This window comes from Pantherophis guttatus, chromosome 1 (assembly GCF_059756535.1).
Source record: "Pantherophis guttatus breed Tessera chromosome 1, ASM5975653v1, whole genome shotgun sequence".
NCBI classification, from domain to species: Eukaryota; Metazoa; Chordata; class Lepidosauria; order Squamata; family Colubridae; genus Pantherophis; species Pantherophis guttatus.
The window spans coordinates 124,560,551-124,578,934 of record NC_142063.1 but is presented as its reverse complement, the minus strand read 5'-3'; the positions used below and the strand labels follow the sequence as shown (position 1 = coordinate 124,578,934).

Sequence of the window (18,384 nt, the reverse complement as noted above, 5' to 3'; positions counted from 1 at the left end):
ACATTTCATGCATTTGGTGAGCAGGCCAGGTTATATATTTATTGCCAGTGACTAATCCTCTAAGATCCAAATGAATGCATACTTAGCAGCAAAGGGGAAAATATGACTGTGCATATAGTGGATTTATTATGACATGAGGTCAAGCTAATAATCTGTTTCCCTGGTGGTTTTATGGCATAGCTCTCTTGCGCTTTACATGACTGCAGATTTCACTCCAGAAAAACCTGGAAGGAAAACATTAAATAGTGGAGGTTGGTAACAAAATGAAAGTTTAAAAAAATACACAAGTAAACAACAAAGCAAAACTAAACATCCTGTTCCAATTCAGTTTTAGCAGTGTCTCCATGCATACTAATGCCATCTTTACAACTTTTCTATATGGTAGCTATCTGTTAATGAAGCACCGAAACATAACTTGGAATAAGCCCCACATATTATCTGGATCTTGTGTAACTTGTCATCAGTGCTGATGGGAGACAACCCTACTTGTATGTCCTCTCCATTTAGCCCACGACCAAAGTTCACAGACGCAGATTATTTAGACCAGAGATCTTCAAACTTGGCAGCTTTAAGACTTGTGGACTTCAGGAGTTGAAGTCCACAAGTCTTAAAGCTGCCAAGTTTGAAGACCTCTGACAACCCTGAGGCTGATGATTCCATAAGAATGTTTTTCTACCCCAAATATATTAAATACTTAAAAATGGCTGCCTGTTTATGGCTTCCCAAGTCAGCTGCTTTTCTCTGGCTACTGATGGGGTCAATTGTGACACACGAGCATTTCATTTGGGGAGTTGAAATGGTACAAATGAGATGAAGGCCATTTCAAAATTGTGGACAAATCTGAAAAGGTAAAGAGATGCCAGAAGACAGTCGAGGATGTACCACCTATAATATTCTTGTAGAAGAGATGATTCTGAAGACTAATGCATGGATATAGTAACTGTGAGCAGGATGACATTAGCAATACTTTTATCTCTGGGTTAACTTAAAAAGTAATAATTCACCTAAAAATTTCATGTATATTAATGCCTCCCAATCATGTTCAGAGAGGTGTGGGATATATGACTGCCAAATATTTTGATGTTTGACCCAAACAGCCCAAAAACATTCCTCTATTCATCCTTCCCCCCTTTTTTTGTTTTTGCACTTCTAGCTCAACTGAAACAGAAAGCAAAATAGCTAGAGGTTCCCCTGAATCTTGCTCAAACACATTTTTCATTCAAATGGATTTGAAACTCTAACACAAGTCTGGATCTTTTGATCTTGATACTTAGGAATACATGTCAGAAACTTCTAATAAACCAAAGTACTGAGATTACATATGCCATAGAGCTAAAATATGTACCTGTAATTCAATAGAAGTATAATAGATGGCATACCATCTATTATAGCAATTTGAAAGCATGCAAATGCGAGAAGATAAATAGGTACCACTTCGGTGGGAAGGTAATAGTGCTCTGTGATGTCATGTTAGCCACATGACCATGGAAATCTCTTCAGACATTTCTGTGTCAATGGCCTTCAGATAAGCATTGCCCCATATAGTTGGCAACCACTAGTGGAGTAAAATCTGCAGGGACTCCTTACAGTAGATGGTTGGTCTATTTTCTTCTTTCAATATAACAAACATGCACACATTCTTACTCAGATACATTTAAATGCTGGTGGGATATTCTTATTATTGTTATGTAATATCTTTGCAGCGAGAGTTGTAATGACTTATGTATCAGCTTGTTTCTGAATGCCATTCAAGATGCTGGCTCTTACCTATAAAATCCAATATGGCTCAAGGGCTGCATATCTAAAAGACTCTCCCAACAGATTCTGCCCACCCAATCCAAGTAAACAGAGCGTGTCTACAACAACTCGCCATAGCCAAGTCACCACCAATAACTCACTATGGGACAATTCGCCATTGCCAATTCGTTGTGGGACAATTTGTTGCAGAATAAGAGTTATATTAATATCAAACAAATAATGGAATAGAATCATTAAAGAAAGGATGCAAAAGGAGAGACAGAATAAAATGGGAATGACAAAAATTAAAATATTTTATTTATTTTAAATAATTAAATTGAATTGTTAAATTGTCGCGCAGCGACTTGTCCCATAGCAAGTTGGCTGGGGCAAGCTGTCCCGTGGCAAGTTGGCTGCAGTGAATTGGCTGTGGTGAGGTGGTCATGGCGAGTTGGCCGCAGTGGATTTCCCCATTCTGAAACAGAGCATATCTGCTATTTCTATGTATTTATTTTTGCATTGGGTTGTTTCTGTTTTCATACTGCTTTTAAGAATAAGGTGGTTAAAGCATTTTAGAAAGGAATAAAATTAGTGGAGCATATATAAAGACATCCACCCATGAACCATATTAAAAACAGGCTTGATAATGTCTTGTGGCTTCTCTTAATATGTATTGAGGGACAAAGAAAACACAAAAACATGCTGATTTGTGAATAGCAATTAATAAACTTGAGTGAGCAGTAACAGTGCTACCTTCTGATGGCTTCACAAATGGAGATGCTACCTTCTGATGGCTTCACAATGGAGATGTAGCCTATCCTTTCTCACCCTTCCCTGTATTATGGGTACCCTGGTCCACAGAGTCTCAAAGCACTGAATGGCAGAGCAGTGGCCAGGGCACAAAGGATCTGTTGTGCACACTAGAAGAGACTTTCTTTGGTGGATGATGGCTTGTTTAAAGGTCATTTTGGGCAAAAACATAATTCATGCTTCGTGGCAAACCCCCCCTGATATTGGAACATGAGATGATGTGACAATCTCTAATTTTTAGCATCATCTCCTGAAATATCTGATTGGTTGACTGAAGATCAAGAAGCCTGAATAAACAGAATTCAGTTTTGATTTTGGAAAAAGCTGCTTCTTCATGTAGCATCCATTTTTAGTCAGTAGGATAGTAGGAAGAAGCAGTAGTAGTGAGATCCTGCTTAACTTACGCTATAGGAAGTCTCAACATCCTCTCAAACCGTCTTCTGTATGAGGAACTGAGGATGCCCTGAAACCCAAATTCCATGGAACAAACAAATTAGATGGCTGTGCTAAATTATTTGTAATTCTGTACATGTGATTGCCACTTTTCCTTGTTTCCTTATTTCCTCTCCCCCAATAAACTTTTTTACTGATCCTGATTGTTCTCTCCGGACTACCAGCTCTACTCTGAATTCTGCTTATAATTATGTTGATTTTCTTGGCTTTATAAGGGGATTTCTCATTAAACCTTCCCCATAGGCAAAAACAACACAAGGTTTGCTAACTCCTGAGTCTTGCGTCAGCAGGAAAATATATTTTATCCTAAATGGATGCTCCACCTTTCCTCCAGAAGCTTAAGTGAGCCCCTTCCTTTTCCATTTTTTTCCATAATTTTTCTTATACATTATTTCCTCACACATGGTTTATATTTAATCAAAGGAATGATGAGACATAGAAAAGAGAAGGAACTTTTCCTTTCCTTCGCTCTCCCCCCATTATAATAGCTGAACTTATGAGAAGACCGAAGCAAAAAAAACCACCCCCCCTATACTTCTTGAACATGTAGAAGTGGTGGGAATTCAGCTCAATCCAAGTGACCAAGAACAGGAAGGTCAAAAAAAAAAAGAAAGAAAGGAGCTGCTGGTTCTCCAAATCACATCATTGTGTTTTGTTCCTTCTCCACAATGGCGTGAGAAGGATTGGGGTATCAGTCCTCTTTCTGAATTTCCTGCAGTTGTTTCGGTGCTTTGCATTTGTATTTTACACACATGCCCACACCCACTCCAGCTTTCGTTGGGAAACAGGCATACAAGAGTCTGTGTTTGTATCAGAAGTGTGTGCCAGACTTCTTGGCTGGTTTCCACCACTCAGCTACTGGGGCCGGGACAACAGCAGAGGTGCTTCCGTTGTTGAGATGCAAAGAGGGTCTGTCTGCCTGCCCTCTTTCCACATTAGCCCTTGTCCTAAGTGCCAGAGAGGCTATTCCCATGAACTGCTGCATATTCATTACTCTCGTCTGGCAGAACAGTTGTTTTAAAGGAGGAAAAGCCAGCATGGAATGGGTGAACCTCTCTCTTCACATGTATACTGAAAGCTCTCTTCATAATACAGCTTCAGCTAAACCCGGAGTTGCAGTTCATAGAAACAATTCTTCTCTCTGGACCATCAGCTCTACTCTGAATTCTGCTTATATTTGTATCCTCTCTTGGCATATATTTGGAATTTTCCCTCTGCTATTATGTACTTTATCCAAAGTCTATATATGTACGGGGATAATTCACACAACATTTATTATTAGAGCAGCAGTTGACTCCCCAGAGCTGTCTTGTGCAAGCAGTTTTAAAGTAGCCTCCACACAGCATCTATTCATTATCATAAGACAGGGTGATGGCCACTAATTTGGATGGCTTTAAAAGAAGATTGAAAAAAAAAACATTCATGTAGGACAGTTCTATGCAAGGCTATTGATTGTTGAAGACTCGTTATTACCTCTGGGTAATAATTACTTTCCAAATATTTGTTGTAGAGCAGGGGTGTCAAACTCGTGTTATCACGGTGGCGTCACGTGACGTATCAGGACTCCCCCCCTTCGCTAAACCGGGCATGGGTGTGGCCAGCGCATGACGCATCTGGCTCACGGGCCGTGAGTTTGACAGCCCTGTTGTAGAGTATGTGGAAGAGAGGTATGTTTCCAACTCTTTTGCATGTAGCTCAGAAGTGTCTGGTAAGCCATTGTGAAGCCAAATGCTGGATTAAGATGGGCTTCAGCCTGACCCAACAAGGTACGCTAACTTTTTGTGTCTAAAGCCAGACACAGAATCATTCCCACTAGCAAAGGCTAGAGGTATGGCACATATAATTCAACTGATAACTGGAAGGCATGAAGCAGGCTGGGTTTGAAACAGAACATACATGCCAATAATTCCCATTGCTTTAGTAGAGATATGGAGTACGCAGAAAGGCTGTCTGGCCCAAGATTATGCCGTGAAGGTTATGTTCAACAGGGGACCTGAATTTGAACCTTTCCAGTTTCCGCTTGACATCTTAATTATGCTATACTGCTTAAGGTATCGTACCTTGCTGTAATTTGCGTCCCATTTCCTTATGATGCAGTCTGGTAAAGGATGAAATGCAGTGCTGTTTAGCCTCTTGGATAAAACTAAGTCTCTGAAACATCTGATAGAATGATTGCCAATCCTTGGAAGCTGTTTCCTAGTTCCTTTGCTTTCAAGCACATTGTGGTCCTTCTGTTCTCTCATTTTTGAACACAAAGATATGTGCATCATGTTTGAATACCACTGATCATGTTCAGCTAGTTTGATATAGTGGTTAAGGCTCCAGGCTGGAAACTAGGAGGCCATGAGTTCTACTCCCACATTAGACATGAAGCCAGTTGGGTGGCCCTGGGCCAGCCACTCTATCTCAGTCCTGGGAAGCAGGCAAAGGCAAACTACTTCCAAAAACTCTTGCCAAAAAAACTGCAGGGATTTCTTCAGACAGTTGTCAGAAATCAACAAAGACTTGAAGGCTCAAGTAAAAATCAGATCTACTCAAAGCTATTTGCCTTTTGATATGGATTGATATACATAATTAATTCCATTATCCTCCACGTATACTTGATACCTGACAGTATGTTTATGAAAATGGCTTCCTGAATATAGAACAACATGGAATCCTTTCCATTTTAAAAAGATTATGACTCAGATGGAACCTATATGAAAAATACATGCAGTTGTATTGCACATTCACATAAACTCCGAGCATTAAATACAGTAATCCTTGAGTTTTAGAAGTAGAGGCAAGAACTTCCGAATATAGGAATGTATTAATGGCATGAGAACAGTAACTGCTTTACTGAAGAAGACATTTTCTGTTTCCAAATAGAAATTCAAGCTACCTAGAAGTACTATAATAGGAAAACTGGTGTTACATTATGAGGCTTAGACAAAAAAGCCAAAAGTTATCAACCAGCACAGAATCAGCACATTTTCTGATATTATTCATAGCCGGGCATCATATGGGTTCAGTTTATATCTACATCCACATTTATCCATGTTTCTTTTCTTCAAAATAACAAAAGCAAAAGAAAAGTACTATTTATTATTTGTAAATAACCATTTAATTTAAATATTCCTCAGACTAGCAAAATGGCTGCCCTCCCACTCTTTCAGGGTAGCCTTTTACTGACAAAACACAACCTGGCACATAGGATGAACAACTCAGATGGGGACTGACAACCCACCCCTCACGTTCCTTCATCCTTTTTGCTGGCACTGCCTTATAAAGATCTGGTTACACACCAGTTTCTTTTGCACGCCTGCACGCACACGCACACAAACGATTTGCACCTCTGAAGACATATCGGGGAATCCAGTGCAAAAGGAAATTCTGCCAAGAAAGGAAATATTGACCCTGATTGACAACACGCTCAGTACTAAGTAAAGCCATTAATGACTGTTTAGAAGTAAGCTCCCCTTGGGAACGCTTGCAGATAAAACATTTTTAGTCACCCAAGTAATTTTAAAATAAAGACTATTGAGATGGCCGGCAGTAATAAAACTTGGATTATTTTTTTTTTGCCCCTGCTTTGGAGTAACTTGTTTCTTTTTCTTTCTTTTTTTTAAGGTAAACCAATTCTGCATGATTTCCAAATCATTATCTGACTGAATCTCAAGAACACCCAGAACTTTTCCCTTTGAGTTCTTTTGGGCAGGAACTGTTTTCTTGAAAAGTTGCAGTTGCAGTTAGGTTGTACAATTGGTTCAAGTTGGAATGGGGAAAAAATGAGAAACACAGGAAGAGACAGTCACAAAATCACACAATGCAGTTTGTGGGAACCAGTTGCTCTGTCTCCTCGCCACTTGGTCTTTTTCTTCTTCTGGTTCTTTTCTGGAACTTGTTGCCTGTTTGGGAACATAGAATAAATATCAGTACTGCTTTTAAGATGGAAGGATTAGTTAGAACCAGAAACTCTAGTTCTAAAACCAGAACTAGACATCTTATTATATATACTGCTTCACAGTGCTTTACAGCCCTCTCTAAATGGTTTACAGAGTCAGCATATTGCCCCAAACAATCTGGGTCCTCATTTTACTAACTTTGGAAGGATGGAAGCCTGAGTCAACCTTGAACCAATCAGAATCAAATTCTTGGCAGTGAGCAGTGAGTTAGCCTGCGATACTGCATTCTAACCACTGTGCCACCATGGCTTTATACATTATAATGTATAATATTATATACCGGTATACTAAAATATATAATATGTTATACATTATTATATTATAGACTAGAAGTAGACATCTGCCCAGGACATCTTAGTTCTTGGTTCTAGCTATAGCTAGAACTAGAATCAGGAGCTAAGAATTCCTCGGCACAGAATTCACACAATAGTTGTGACGGTGAGTGATTTCCATTACAAAAGTGGTGAATGAATCGAACAGTCTCCCTCCCTCCTTGAAGGAGCATTTTTCCTCCAGTGAGAAAAGTTTCAATCATATCATGCTTGTCTGATGATTTAGACTGATTTTGCATGCGGAGCCAAAATGTGCTTTGTTTGCTTTTGTCTTAACAATGGTTTGTCAATGGCATGATCAGTGTGACTGAGAATCTCTACAGACCTTTAGCTGTACAATTTGGGATGAACACCCTTTGAATGGTGTAGGAGTAGGAATGGATTTCCAGAGGAAAAATTGCAGACTAGGGGAACCAGGAGCACTACTCAGGTGAGGACACGGATGAACCTCCAAGTGCCTCAACGACCCTCTAAAAGAATGCAAATGACCAGCTGTCTGCAAGGAATATAAACCCTTCCATTCCCCACTATCCTGTCAGAACTGAAGAAACTTCTTGGATGAGAAGCGAAACGTCTTCAAAGAAAAAAACAAGAAAGTCCAATTGCCTCCTTAAAAAGCATCTTTGGGACAACCATGACCTGGATAAATGAGAATCTCTACAGACAATGGTTTATCAACTAATGTTTACATGACAGCAGGGTGTGTGAACCTTCCAACTGTGCCTTATTCAACAAACTATACTCAAAATACAGCAGTGGGTGCAATAAGGGGACCCACTACAGTTGAGGCTAAAATACGATGCCTCATTTTAATGGTGCTAAATAAGTCCACTAAGCTAGAAATATAGACATTAACTACACTGAGAATTGTCATCTACAGAGCCAGATCATTAGATTTTGGGCTTTTTGTGTTCCTGAGCTTGCTCTCTTTTTGCAGGCTTTTCATTTCCAGGCTAGTAATGAAATATCTGCAGGAAGAGAAGCAAGGACCCTACCCCCAAACAACTCAACCCTCAACTAAATATATATTCCCCACTATGGAGCCCAATGGTCTATCTCAGGCCTGTCAAACTGATGGCCTGAGGGCTGGATGCGTCACATGCAGGCTGTGCCCACCCTGGCTCCGCAAAGGCAAAAAACGTCGCGATACGTCAAGTGACGCGATCGAGTTTGACACCTGTGGTCTATCTACCCCAGGAGTCTTGACTCTGCAGGCAAGCACCAAGCTCTGCCTTTAAGATTTCTGTCTTTAGCATTAGAAAGCCTTTGAAGTTGAATAAACTATTATCCTGAACAGCTTGCACATAAATTATTTATTTATTATTTTTCATTTATTGGATTTAGGTGCCACTTGACTCCAAAACAAGACTGGGCAGCTCAAAAAATCAGAAAGAAAACAGAATAAAAGTACAGTATCATACAATGAAGCAGATGGCATCCTTGAGGCCTGCAGAGGGAACAGAGTAACTTGTTCAGAGTAACAGAGAACGGAGAAGCCAGCTGAATCAAGGACCTTACTGTTGCTACATTAACTGACTGTTTTGATTTCAAAGTTAAAAGCAGTAATTGTGACAGCCTTTGCATGTAGAAAACTAAAAGGAGTTGTGAGGAAAAATTATGCCTCTCCAAAAGAATTGGAGATGAAAGATTAAAGAAAAACCCTGTATTCACACATCAAGCTAAGTCAAAGTTATCATGGGTTTGATTAGCACTCCCCGTTTTCCCCTAATATTATTTTTGCTGCTCTTTATGCTTCATGCTAATAGTTCGAACCAATAAACCAATGAAGAACCATTATTCACATTATGGTTCCTTGTCTTAAAATAAACCACTTTTTTCCCCTCTGACCTAAGGTTCATATCATACAAAGATAAGAGTAAACATGGCTTAGTGCAATATGAATCTCATAATTCTACTTAGTCTCAAGTGACTGAATGTCCTATCTCATTTGAGCCAAAGTTTCTGTATGAATTCTAAAGCCTAAAACATGAATTTTCTTAAACAAAAACTTTGGAAAGACAAAAGAAAATTTTGATATGAATATTCCAAAGGAAAAATAAATACAGGCAATATGCCATTTTCAGATTATGCAGAATCAATATGGATGAATGGATGGACGGATGGACAAACAAATTTATTTCTGCAGTTTGGAAATAGTGGCTGCTTCAAAAACAAAGATACGATATTTATTTTTTACAGTTTTCTCGGCAGTTAGGCAGTGTATGTACGCTATCTATTTAAAACACCTAAACTTTAAGCTATAAAGATATATTTTTAACCCCCGTTCCACTGTGTTAATTTCAATGGACTTCAACAAAATCCAGGTAAATTTGTGCACAATTTCCTCTGATATGATTTATAAAGACCAAACTGACTCATTTAATAGTCAGCACTATTTTCAAGCCTGAATACCATCCATTAGCTCTCCTAATATTTCATGAGAACTTAGATTGAGATCACCAAAATTACATGCAAGAATGCGTAGTCTTGTAGAATCTTTATATTGCGATTGCAAAGTATTTCGTGTACGTTTTGCATTATTACTCAAGATCGTTCAAACTACATGAGATGTCCGTGCTTTTTCATTCATCTTGAGTATGGATGGGACTACAGATATACCCTGACTTATGGCCTCAATTGAGCCCAAAACCTCTGTTGCTAAGTGAGACATTTGTTAAGTGCATTTTGCCATTTTATTTCTTGCCACAGTTGTAGAGTAAATCACTTCAATTATTAAGATAGTAACAGGGTTGTTTGTTAAGTGAATCTGATTTCCCCATTGACTTTGCTTGTCAGAAGGTCACAAAAGGTGACACCATGATCCCTGCAACTGTCATAAATATGAGTTAGTTGCCATGTGTCTGAATTGCCATCACATGACCATGGGGATGCTGCAATGGTCATAAGTGTGAAAAATGATCGTCAATCACTTTTTTCGGTATCGTTTTAATGGTCACTAAACAAACTGTTGTCAGTTGAGGACTACCTACAGTTTTGGATTTGAAAAACACCATGTGGTCTGTACAGATCTAAAGCAGGGGTCCCCAACCCCTGGTCTGTGGATTGACACCAGTCCAGAGCATGCCAGCAACCGGGCCACACACAGAAGGGGAGCCCCATCCAACACGATGTAGGCATGCAAAACCACTCCCTCTCTGGTCTGTGGAAAAACCTTTCTCCAAGGAACCAGTGGATTTCAGTGGTGAAATCCAATTTTTTTTACTACCGGTTCTGTGGCTTGGTGGGCGTGGCAGGGGAAGGATACTGCAAAATCCCCATTCCCTCCCCACTCCTGGGGGAAGGATACTACAAAATCTCCATTCCCACCCCACTCCAGGTGAAGGGTACTGCAAAATCCCCATTCCCTCCCCACTCCTGTGGGAAGGATACTGCAAAATCTCCATTCCCACCCCACTCCAGGGGAAGGGTACTGCAAAATCCCCATTCCCTCCCCACTCCTGGGGGAAGGATACTGCAAAATCTCCATTCCCACCCCACTCCACAGGAAGGATACTGCAAAATATCCATTCCCTCCCCACTCCTGGGGGAAGGATACTGCAAAATCTCCGTTCCCACCCCACTCCAGGGGAAGGATACTGCAAAATCCCCATTTCCTCCCCACTCCTGGGGGAAGGATACTACAAAATCCCCATTCCCTCCCCACTCCTGGGGGAAGGATACTGCAAAATCTCCATTCCCTCCCTACTCCTGGGAGAAGGATATTGTAAAATCTCCATTCCCACCCCACTCTGGGGCCAGCCAGATTTGCCGGTTCTCTGAACTGCTCAAAATTTCCGCTACCGGTTCTCCAGAAATCCAGAACCTGCTGGATTTCACCCCTGGAACTGGTCCCTGGTGCTCAAAAAGTTGGGGACCGCTGATCGAGAAATCTCTAGCAGCCTTTTCCAACTTTCCCCAAATCCTGCAAATTGTTGGAACCAACTGTAGCCCATATGAGGTACTTTCCAGTTTCAGGCAGATGGTTTTCATTGCCAGCTTAATTACCCACAACCTCAAACCAAAGAAACTACAGTAAAGTTATCCTTCTGTTCTCATCCATTCACTAACTGCCCCCCCCCTCCGAATCTCTGCTAACTTCAATGGGCAAGTCCTGTTTGAAATTGGTGAACATAAGAAACAAGAGAGTGCCTCAAAGCTGTTTAAGAGGCACGTAGGGACTTTACTGTGTTTTCTTTTTCTTGAAAAAACAACACAAAACTGTACAACGATAAAATGCAACTACAATAGGGATTATTGTTTTTAACCGAGCAGTGTTTATTAAGCTTTCTTGACCTCTAAATCTCTCTTCCCTTGCATCCCTTCACTGCCAACTAGGAACAGCCTGAAGAATTTGCAATGACTAAAAAAAACCTGTATCCTGCAGAAATCAAGGCTACACTATCTTATTTTCTGTAGCTAATGTGGCAGTCAGAGAGCTCCTATTCTAGGAAAGCTTGCTGAGAACACAACTGCAAGGCAAGAGTGTGTAACTTTCCTGGTTCAAACAATTAGCATGTTTCCCCCCACCCCCAGCCCATTTTTCAAAAAATAAGAATGTATATATGCAAAGCATCTAGTGCCAGATGTCCCATTTTAGCTAAAGTCTTTGATTAATAAAGTTTGGAAAGCAGCACAGTGATCCTTTGGAAAAAGGTAACTAGTTTCTTCATTATATAATAAGAGCAATGGGTCAGGGCATGATTGCTGGGGCATCCTGTCCCATTTCAGGGTGGAGGTTGCTGCAAAACTGCTTAGAACAATGAAGGGTTACGTTTGCCAGAAGATATGTGATCTTTGCTAGCTGATCATCAGAGGTGGCTTGAGATCTAGCAAAATGAAATTGGTAGCTGTCATGACAAGAGAGGCAATTTTGCCTTTACTGCTAAGGTCAGCAACGAACAGGTTTTAAAAAGCCTGCTGAAAAGACTTCTCTTGGGGGGAAGTGCTTATATTCACCTTTCCTTTTTTTAAAAAAAAAAAAAATTCCAACCAGTCTCACTTCATAATTTGTCTGGGCTTTCTATGGTGGTTTTGCTTGTTTTTCACAATGTTTGCTTGCTTCTTAGAGCTTCTGCTTGCTTCTTACAAATATCAAAATATTTTGAAAACAAACAGGCTTCCTTTGTACACCACATTCATCTGTAATACTATTTCTTCCTGTTTTGGGGGGCGGGTGTGTGTGTGTGTAGGTTGGGTTTAGTGTGGCCAGAAACATGAACCTGAAGTTCTCATATCCAGTCCAGATGAGAGGAACAGAAGAATTCTTATTCTAAAAGTCATGGCTTCAAAAGCTTGGCTTAGCACTAATCACTGTGAAACAGTGATAGGTCAATCAGTTCTCCTAGATTTTATTTTTCTTTTTTTACATACACAAAAGGAGACAAATTTTATTTGGTTTTCAGTGGAATGGCTTCTTTTAATGTCTGGCAGGACATCAAACCTGTGACATTTCTTCATTGATTTCAACCTATTCAGACATGGACAAAGAGGTTTTTTGCAAGATCCCAATCTGGATCAGTCACCAGTGCCAGAGGTTCTGTCTTCTGAACTTTTAGTCTTGTGCTGGAGCCCATCTTCAGGGAACTTCTCTCTGTTAGAGAGATTCCATGAGGATGAGCTCTAGTATAAGAGTCCAAAAGCTCGGTAAACAGAACCTCTGGCTCTGGTGGCCAATCCAGATAATCCTGCAACATTATCCTGGTACACATATATTCGCCTTCATTCAAAAGAGGTTTTTGTCGCCTCCCCCAAAAGTGTTTTGCCTTATGTCTAAATTATTTATGAATTATTTAGTTCAACTTTCTTAAACTATTAAGATTTTAAAATTTTAAAAAAAAATCATATTGGCATAGAATATGACGACTAAGTTTTGATGTCATTCTTTGAAAGTTTTATTTGTTCCAGATAAATATGGGTTAAAAATAACGATCGTTACAGATTTCCTGGTAAGTCAAAAATATATCAACAAATATTTAAATAAATAGGTTCTAAGGCTGAGACTGAAAACTAATGCTTAGTGAATGATTCATAAACATTTTTTTCTAAAGTAAGTTTGATTCATGATACGTGAGTGGAAGCCAAATCAGCTGTGGACCGATTTAATAGCGGGATAGCTCACCTGATTACTCGAACAAGATCATGGAAGGCTTTGTCAACATTCAGTGGAGGATCCTTAGCACTAGTTTCTATATATGGAATCTGGAAAACAAAGGCTCAGTAATGTTTACATATATACTATGCACATTTAGAGTATAAGAAATATGGGAAAGCAAAATGCAAATGTCATTAAAATAGGAAGAGAGATTGTTTTGTATGCTAAGTTAGGGTATTATTTTTTTTCTCCCCTAGTTCTGAATTCCTAGGATGTAGAAAAATAAAATTATTCAGAGAGGCCATCATTTACTATAGAAAAGTTAATAAGGAAAGAAGTATGGACAATTGTTCAAAAGTTTCTTTACAGTCTTGTATGCGTTCTTATAGAGCAGAAGTGGTTTTTAGTGGCACAGTTGCATTACAAGCTTTCATAGCAGTCTCGCTTTCATGGATTTCCCTCCACAATTAAAATACAAGAATAGCTGTTGAGTGAAAGCAGTTGATATCTACCCACTGCCTTTATATACCCAGATTTGAGAACTCGAGTAACAGAAATAGTGCTATTTGAATACTGAGAGCTGGAGTGGTGTTCTTCCATTTCTACTTTAAATGACTGTTAAAAAAAAAATATCAAATGTTGTACCCTCTAAAAGGGAGGGGGAGTACTTACCAACCAACCAACCAAATCACAGTAAGAAAAGTACCGGTAGTTTGCTCAGGGGAAGAACAGTAGTCATTAAAGTATGTTTTTATTGGGCTCTGAACTGTAGAATTCTACATATCAATTCCACATGTCAAACAAGTATAATAACCACTCGGTCACTGGTGAAATCTAAAATTTGTTACTACCGGTTCTATGGGTGTGGCTTGGTGGTGGTGGTGGTGGGTAATGTGACTGGGTGGGCGTGGCCAACTTTTTTTTTTTTACTTTTAAAACCATTTTTTTCTATAACCTCTTCAGCAGAAGAGGTTGTAAAAAATGCTTTTAAAAGGCTCTGACGATCCCAGCTGAGTTGCCTGATCGGCAGAGGCTTTTAAAAGAAAAAAAAAGCATAGATTTCCAGCAAAACAAAGCACACGGAAAGGAAAGCAACTAGCCATTACTTTCCTGGAACAGAAAAAGGGAAGGCACAGCTGCAGTAGAATTGACCAAGGGGTGCCCATTGCTAGCTTCCAGTCCAGACTGAATTTCTTGCCAGCCTCTGACAAAGTGTCCAGACAGGATTTTCTTAAACTGGTTTACAGTTAAGCCTGTCTCCTCACAAAAGGGCACTAGTTTAAGGATGCAGTGTGCATATGCTCTCAATGGTCTTTTCCAAGCTGAAATGCCTCATTTTAAAGACAATTCTTTCGGTTGGCCATTTATAAGGATATTTTGTGTTCTGTATCCAGTTCTGCTCAATTTTTTTCTTCTGATTGGTGGAGGGGATGAAGAAGGGACAGGCGTAACTATATATGGTATTCTAAATGAGGTTTTATGATCCTGCATATTGGCACTAAGATAGCAAATGCTAAGAGACGGTACTGTTAAAATGGAGCCTTTCTGTCTGATTGAAATGTCGCCCACCTTCCCCTCCCTTCAAATGGTTCTTTAGAGCCTAATAAATCTCAGACTTTCTTCACAATAACTGCACACTGAAAACTTGCAGCGTTGTCAAGCTAGCTTCAAACGTGAGTGGGAAGTATTTCAATCGCCCAACATCTAGATAGTCGGTTCACATTTTGCTTTTTAACTAATGAACTCAGTATACGAATGTCTGAGGGGTTTTCGTAAACCAGTGCAGTATCTCCGAGTGTTGCTGTACTTTTCTAATAGATTTGACATGCTCAAAATGTCATTTAAATAATGACATTAAATGCATTGTTGACTAGTTTTTTTAAAAAAACAAATATTTGCAACTTAATTTGAAAAATGAACAGGATTGTGGGTAAGAACAATACATAAATGATTCTAGGCCAGCAATGGAATTTAACATCATCGCAGGGATCAGGGATCAGAGGACTGATGGATATAGGAAAAGAGCCAAGTAAGACACTTGATATTAGAAGGAGAATCCAATATCAAATCCTACTCCTTCTCCACTGGTCTCTGATCCTTTTCTTTATGGGGCTGACAGATATGACATCAAACAATCCTCCTACAGAGTATTAGCATGGAGCTGAGGATTTTCTGGATTCTAAACCCACCTCAGGCTAAAGGGAGTAGTGGGAGAGGGGTCAAAGGGGATTAGGACCCAGAATATCCTCAGTAGTTCCTATTCCAGATCTACTCCATGGCATGCAACCCCTGAGGAATTTTTCTTTGCAGTGGAAATAAAATGAATTTATAATTTTGAAAAGGAAAAAGGCACTTACTCTGTCTGCCTTAACTTGGCCACCATCAACTTGCTTATCCCAAATCCACTTCATAATTTGTTTTCTAATTCCACTGATGGCATCCCCCAATTGAGCAGCTCTGAGAACAATTTTATTCTAAAAGGGTGTCCTGGGGACAGTTTGAGCCAGGGACCACATCAGGGATATATGCAGGGTATTGTGAAAAAAGCCAAGATGGCAGCTGTGACATGTGATTTAAGTGATTTGTCAATCTGGTGGTCGCCATCCTGACTATTCTTTTATTCCGCCTTGTGAAATATTTTTTTATTCCACCCTTGGACCATTTCCAAGTCACAGCCACAGAACAGGATGGGAAGAAACCAAGAGGACATACATTGTGCTTGGCTGCCATTTCCTTCCCTTGGTCCTGGGTGATTTTTCTCAAATGCATTAGATCAACTTTGTTGGCCACTAAAATCATTGGAAAAGATTCTCTGAAAGACAAAAAGAAGAATGAGAAATATCAGTACACATTTATCTTTGCAGCGGGTAGAGGAATTATCAATTTTAAATCCTTCCATACATCAACAATAGCTGATGTTCGCTCAAATAACATCATCTAGTATATGTTAGTAGGTAATGTACTTCAACAACATTTTACACCTCTAATTTTCTATAGATTGACTGCCAGTTGAATCCATGGACTGGCCATACAAAAATAAAACAAAACCCATTTGACCTAGAGGCTGGAGGGCACCTACCTATCCTTAACTCGGAGAATGAGTTGATGGAACCTATCCACATGTTCAAAGCTGGCTTTATCTGTGACCGAATAAACTATAAGGAAGCCATCTCCCGTCCTCATGTACTGCTCTCTCATTGCACTGAATTCTTCTTGACCAGCAGTGTCCAGGACTAGTGAGAAGAGAGAGGAGAAAAAAAAGAAAATGATTGAAAGAAATCACTTGCCCACTTAAGTTACTTCTCCAAACTACATCAGACCTGTTACATCCAAAGATGCGCCACTATGCAGATAGTAAATATGTAAAAGGAGATGGGCCTTTTTCTTGCTCTCTCTCCTACTGTTCACATTTGGAGGAAGATACATGCAAAGGCAGCCTAAACACAATGGTAGATAGGCTATAGGTCTCTTTTTGTCTTAGGCAAATGATAACCAGCTGGATTAGCCCACTGAGCCATGGTAGCCCAGTGGTTAGAGTGCACTATTGCAGGCTACTTCTGCTGACTGCCACTGACTGCAATTTGGCAGTTCAAATCTCACCAGGCTGAAGATTGACTCAACCTTCCATCCTTCTGAGGTGGTTAAAATGAGGACCCAAATTGTTGGGGGCAATATGCTGACTCTGTAAACCGCTTAAAGAGGGCTGTAAAGCACTGTGAAGTGGTATATAAGTCTAAGTGCTATTGCTATTGCTATATGGTCCCGTAACAAAGCAAATAAAAAATGAAGTAATAATCCCACAATAAGGCAAGGGCAAATTATTTCCATTCTGCTGCCTAGTAAATGGCATAGATGGGGCCCTGCAGCCAGAAGCCAAGCTCAACATGAAGGAGGTTTTACATGAGATGAGTAAAGTAGTAGTAAACTTTCCAAAAGAGTGCCTTGGGAGCAGCACTCCCCCTTGCCTCAGGTGTTTATTATGCGTGTGTAGGTATGCATTAAGTGGATTGATTCAATGCCCTTGAATCATTCATGCAATGTTTTCTCCCATCCCTCCTTCAAATGCTCATCAGAAGAATGAGCATTTCAGATGTGAGCACATATAATTTGGTGATTCAGACTGCAAGCGGTTTGGGTTTGGTGACTCCAGATGCATTTGGGTTGCTTGTTCAAAAATTCCTAGCCAGCAATCTGGTCTAAAGGAGGCTGCTCTTATCCTTAAATCTCCATGTGTTTTGTAGTTTCCATGTGATCAGATAAAAGCCTGCTGTGTAATAATGGCCTTTTTAGGTTTGTACTTTTCTTCACAGAAAGAGCCTTTCTCTTTGTATTATAAAGGAAATTATTTTGCAGACCTTTCCACTACCTGGTGGGGGAAGCTCAACCACACAGCCATTGTTAAATAATTATTTTAAGGCCATTAAGAAAAGAAAGATCTCAGAAAAAGAGACATACTGTACTATGTTCTAGTAAGCAGAGATATTGGTGGTACAGTTATTTATTTTTTTCTTTTAGTATAGGTAGTCCTCGATCTACGACCACAATTTATGTTGCTAGGTTAAGACAATTGTTAAGTGAGTTTTGCCTCATTTTACCACTTTTCTTGCCAGAGTTGTTAAGTGAATTGCTGCAGTTGTTAGGTAAGTAATATGATTATTACTATGGTAAGTAATATGATTATTAAGTGACTATGGCTTCTCCATTGACTTTGCTTGTCAGAAGGTTTCAAAAGGGGATCACATAACTCCAGGACACTGCAACCACCATAAATATATGTCAGTTGCCAAATGTCTGAATTTTGATTACATGATCATGGGAATGCTGCAATGGTTGTAAGTGTGAAAAACAGTCATAAGTCACTTTTTTCATTGTAACTTTGTAACTTGTAACTTTGTAACCGTTGTAACTTTGGTCAATAAATGAATGGTTGTTAAGTCAAAGACTACCTCTGTTAAGACCTACTTTTGAGGGGGTTTAAGCCTTGAGAGCCACTTTGGTGTAGTGGTTAAGGCATCAG

The 18,384-nt window shown here is 39.7% G+C and overlaps 1 protein-coding gene across 2 annotated transcripts in view; it reads right to left on the bottom strand.

The window, feature by feature from the left end:
• Positions 1-5,700: 5,700 nt before the first annotated feature.
• MRAS (muscle RAS oncogene homolog) overlaps positions 5,701-18,384 on the bottom strand; it is a 56,403-nt gene continuing 43,719 nt past the window's right edge. The window contains exons 3-6 of one of the 2 annotated variants that reach the window (XM_034422194.3): positions 16,447-16,600; positions 16,080-16,179; positions 13,395-13,474; positions 5,701-6,887 (exon numbers count right to left, since the gene is read on the bottom strand). In XM_034422194.3, the coding sequence (XP_034278085.1) occupies positions 6,791-6,887; positions 13,395-13,474; positions 16,080-16,179; positions 16,447-16,600 (431 nt within the window). In that variant the 3' untranslated portion in view covers positions 5,701-6,790. The remainder of the gene's footprint in view (positions 6,888-13,394; positions 13,475-16,079; positions 16,180-16,446; positions 16,601-18,384) is intronic. The other variant, XM_034422201.3, reaches the window with a different exon arrangement.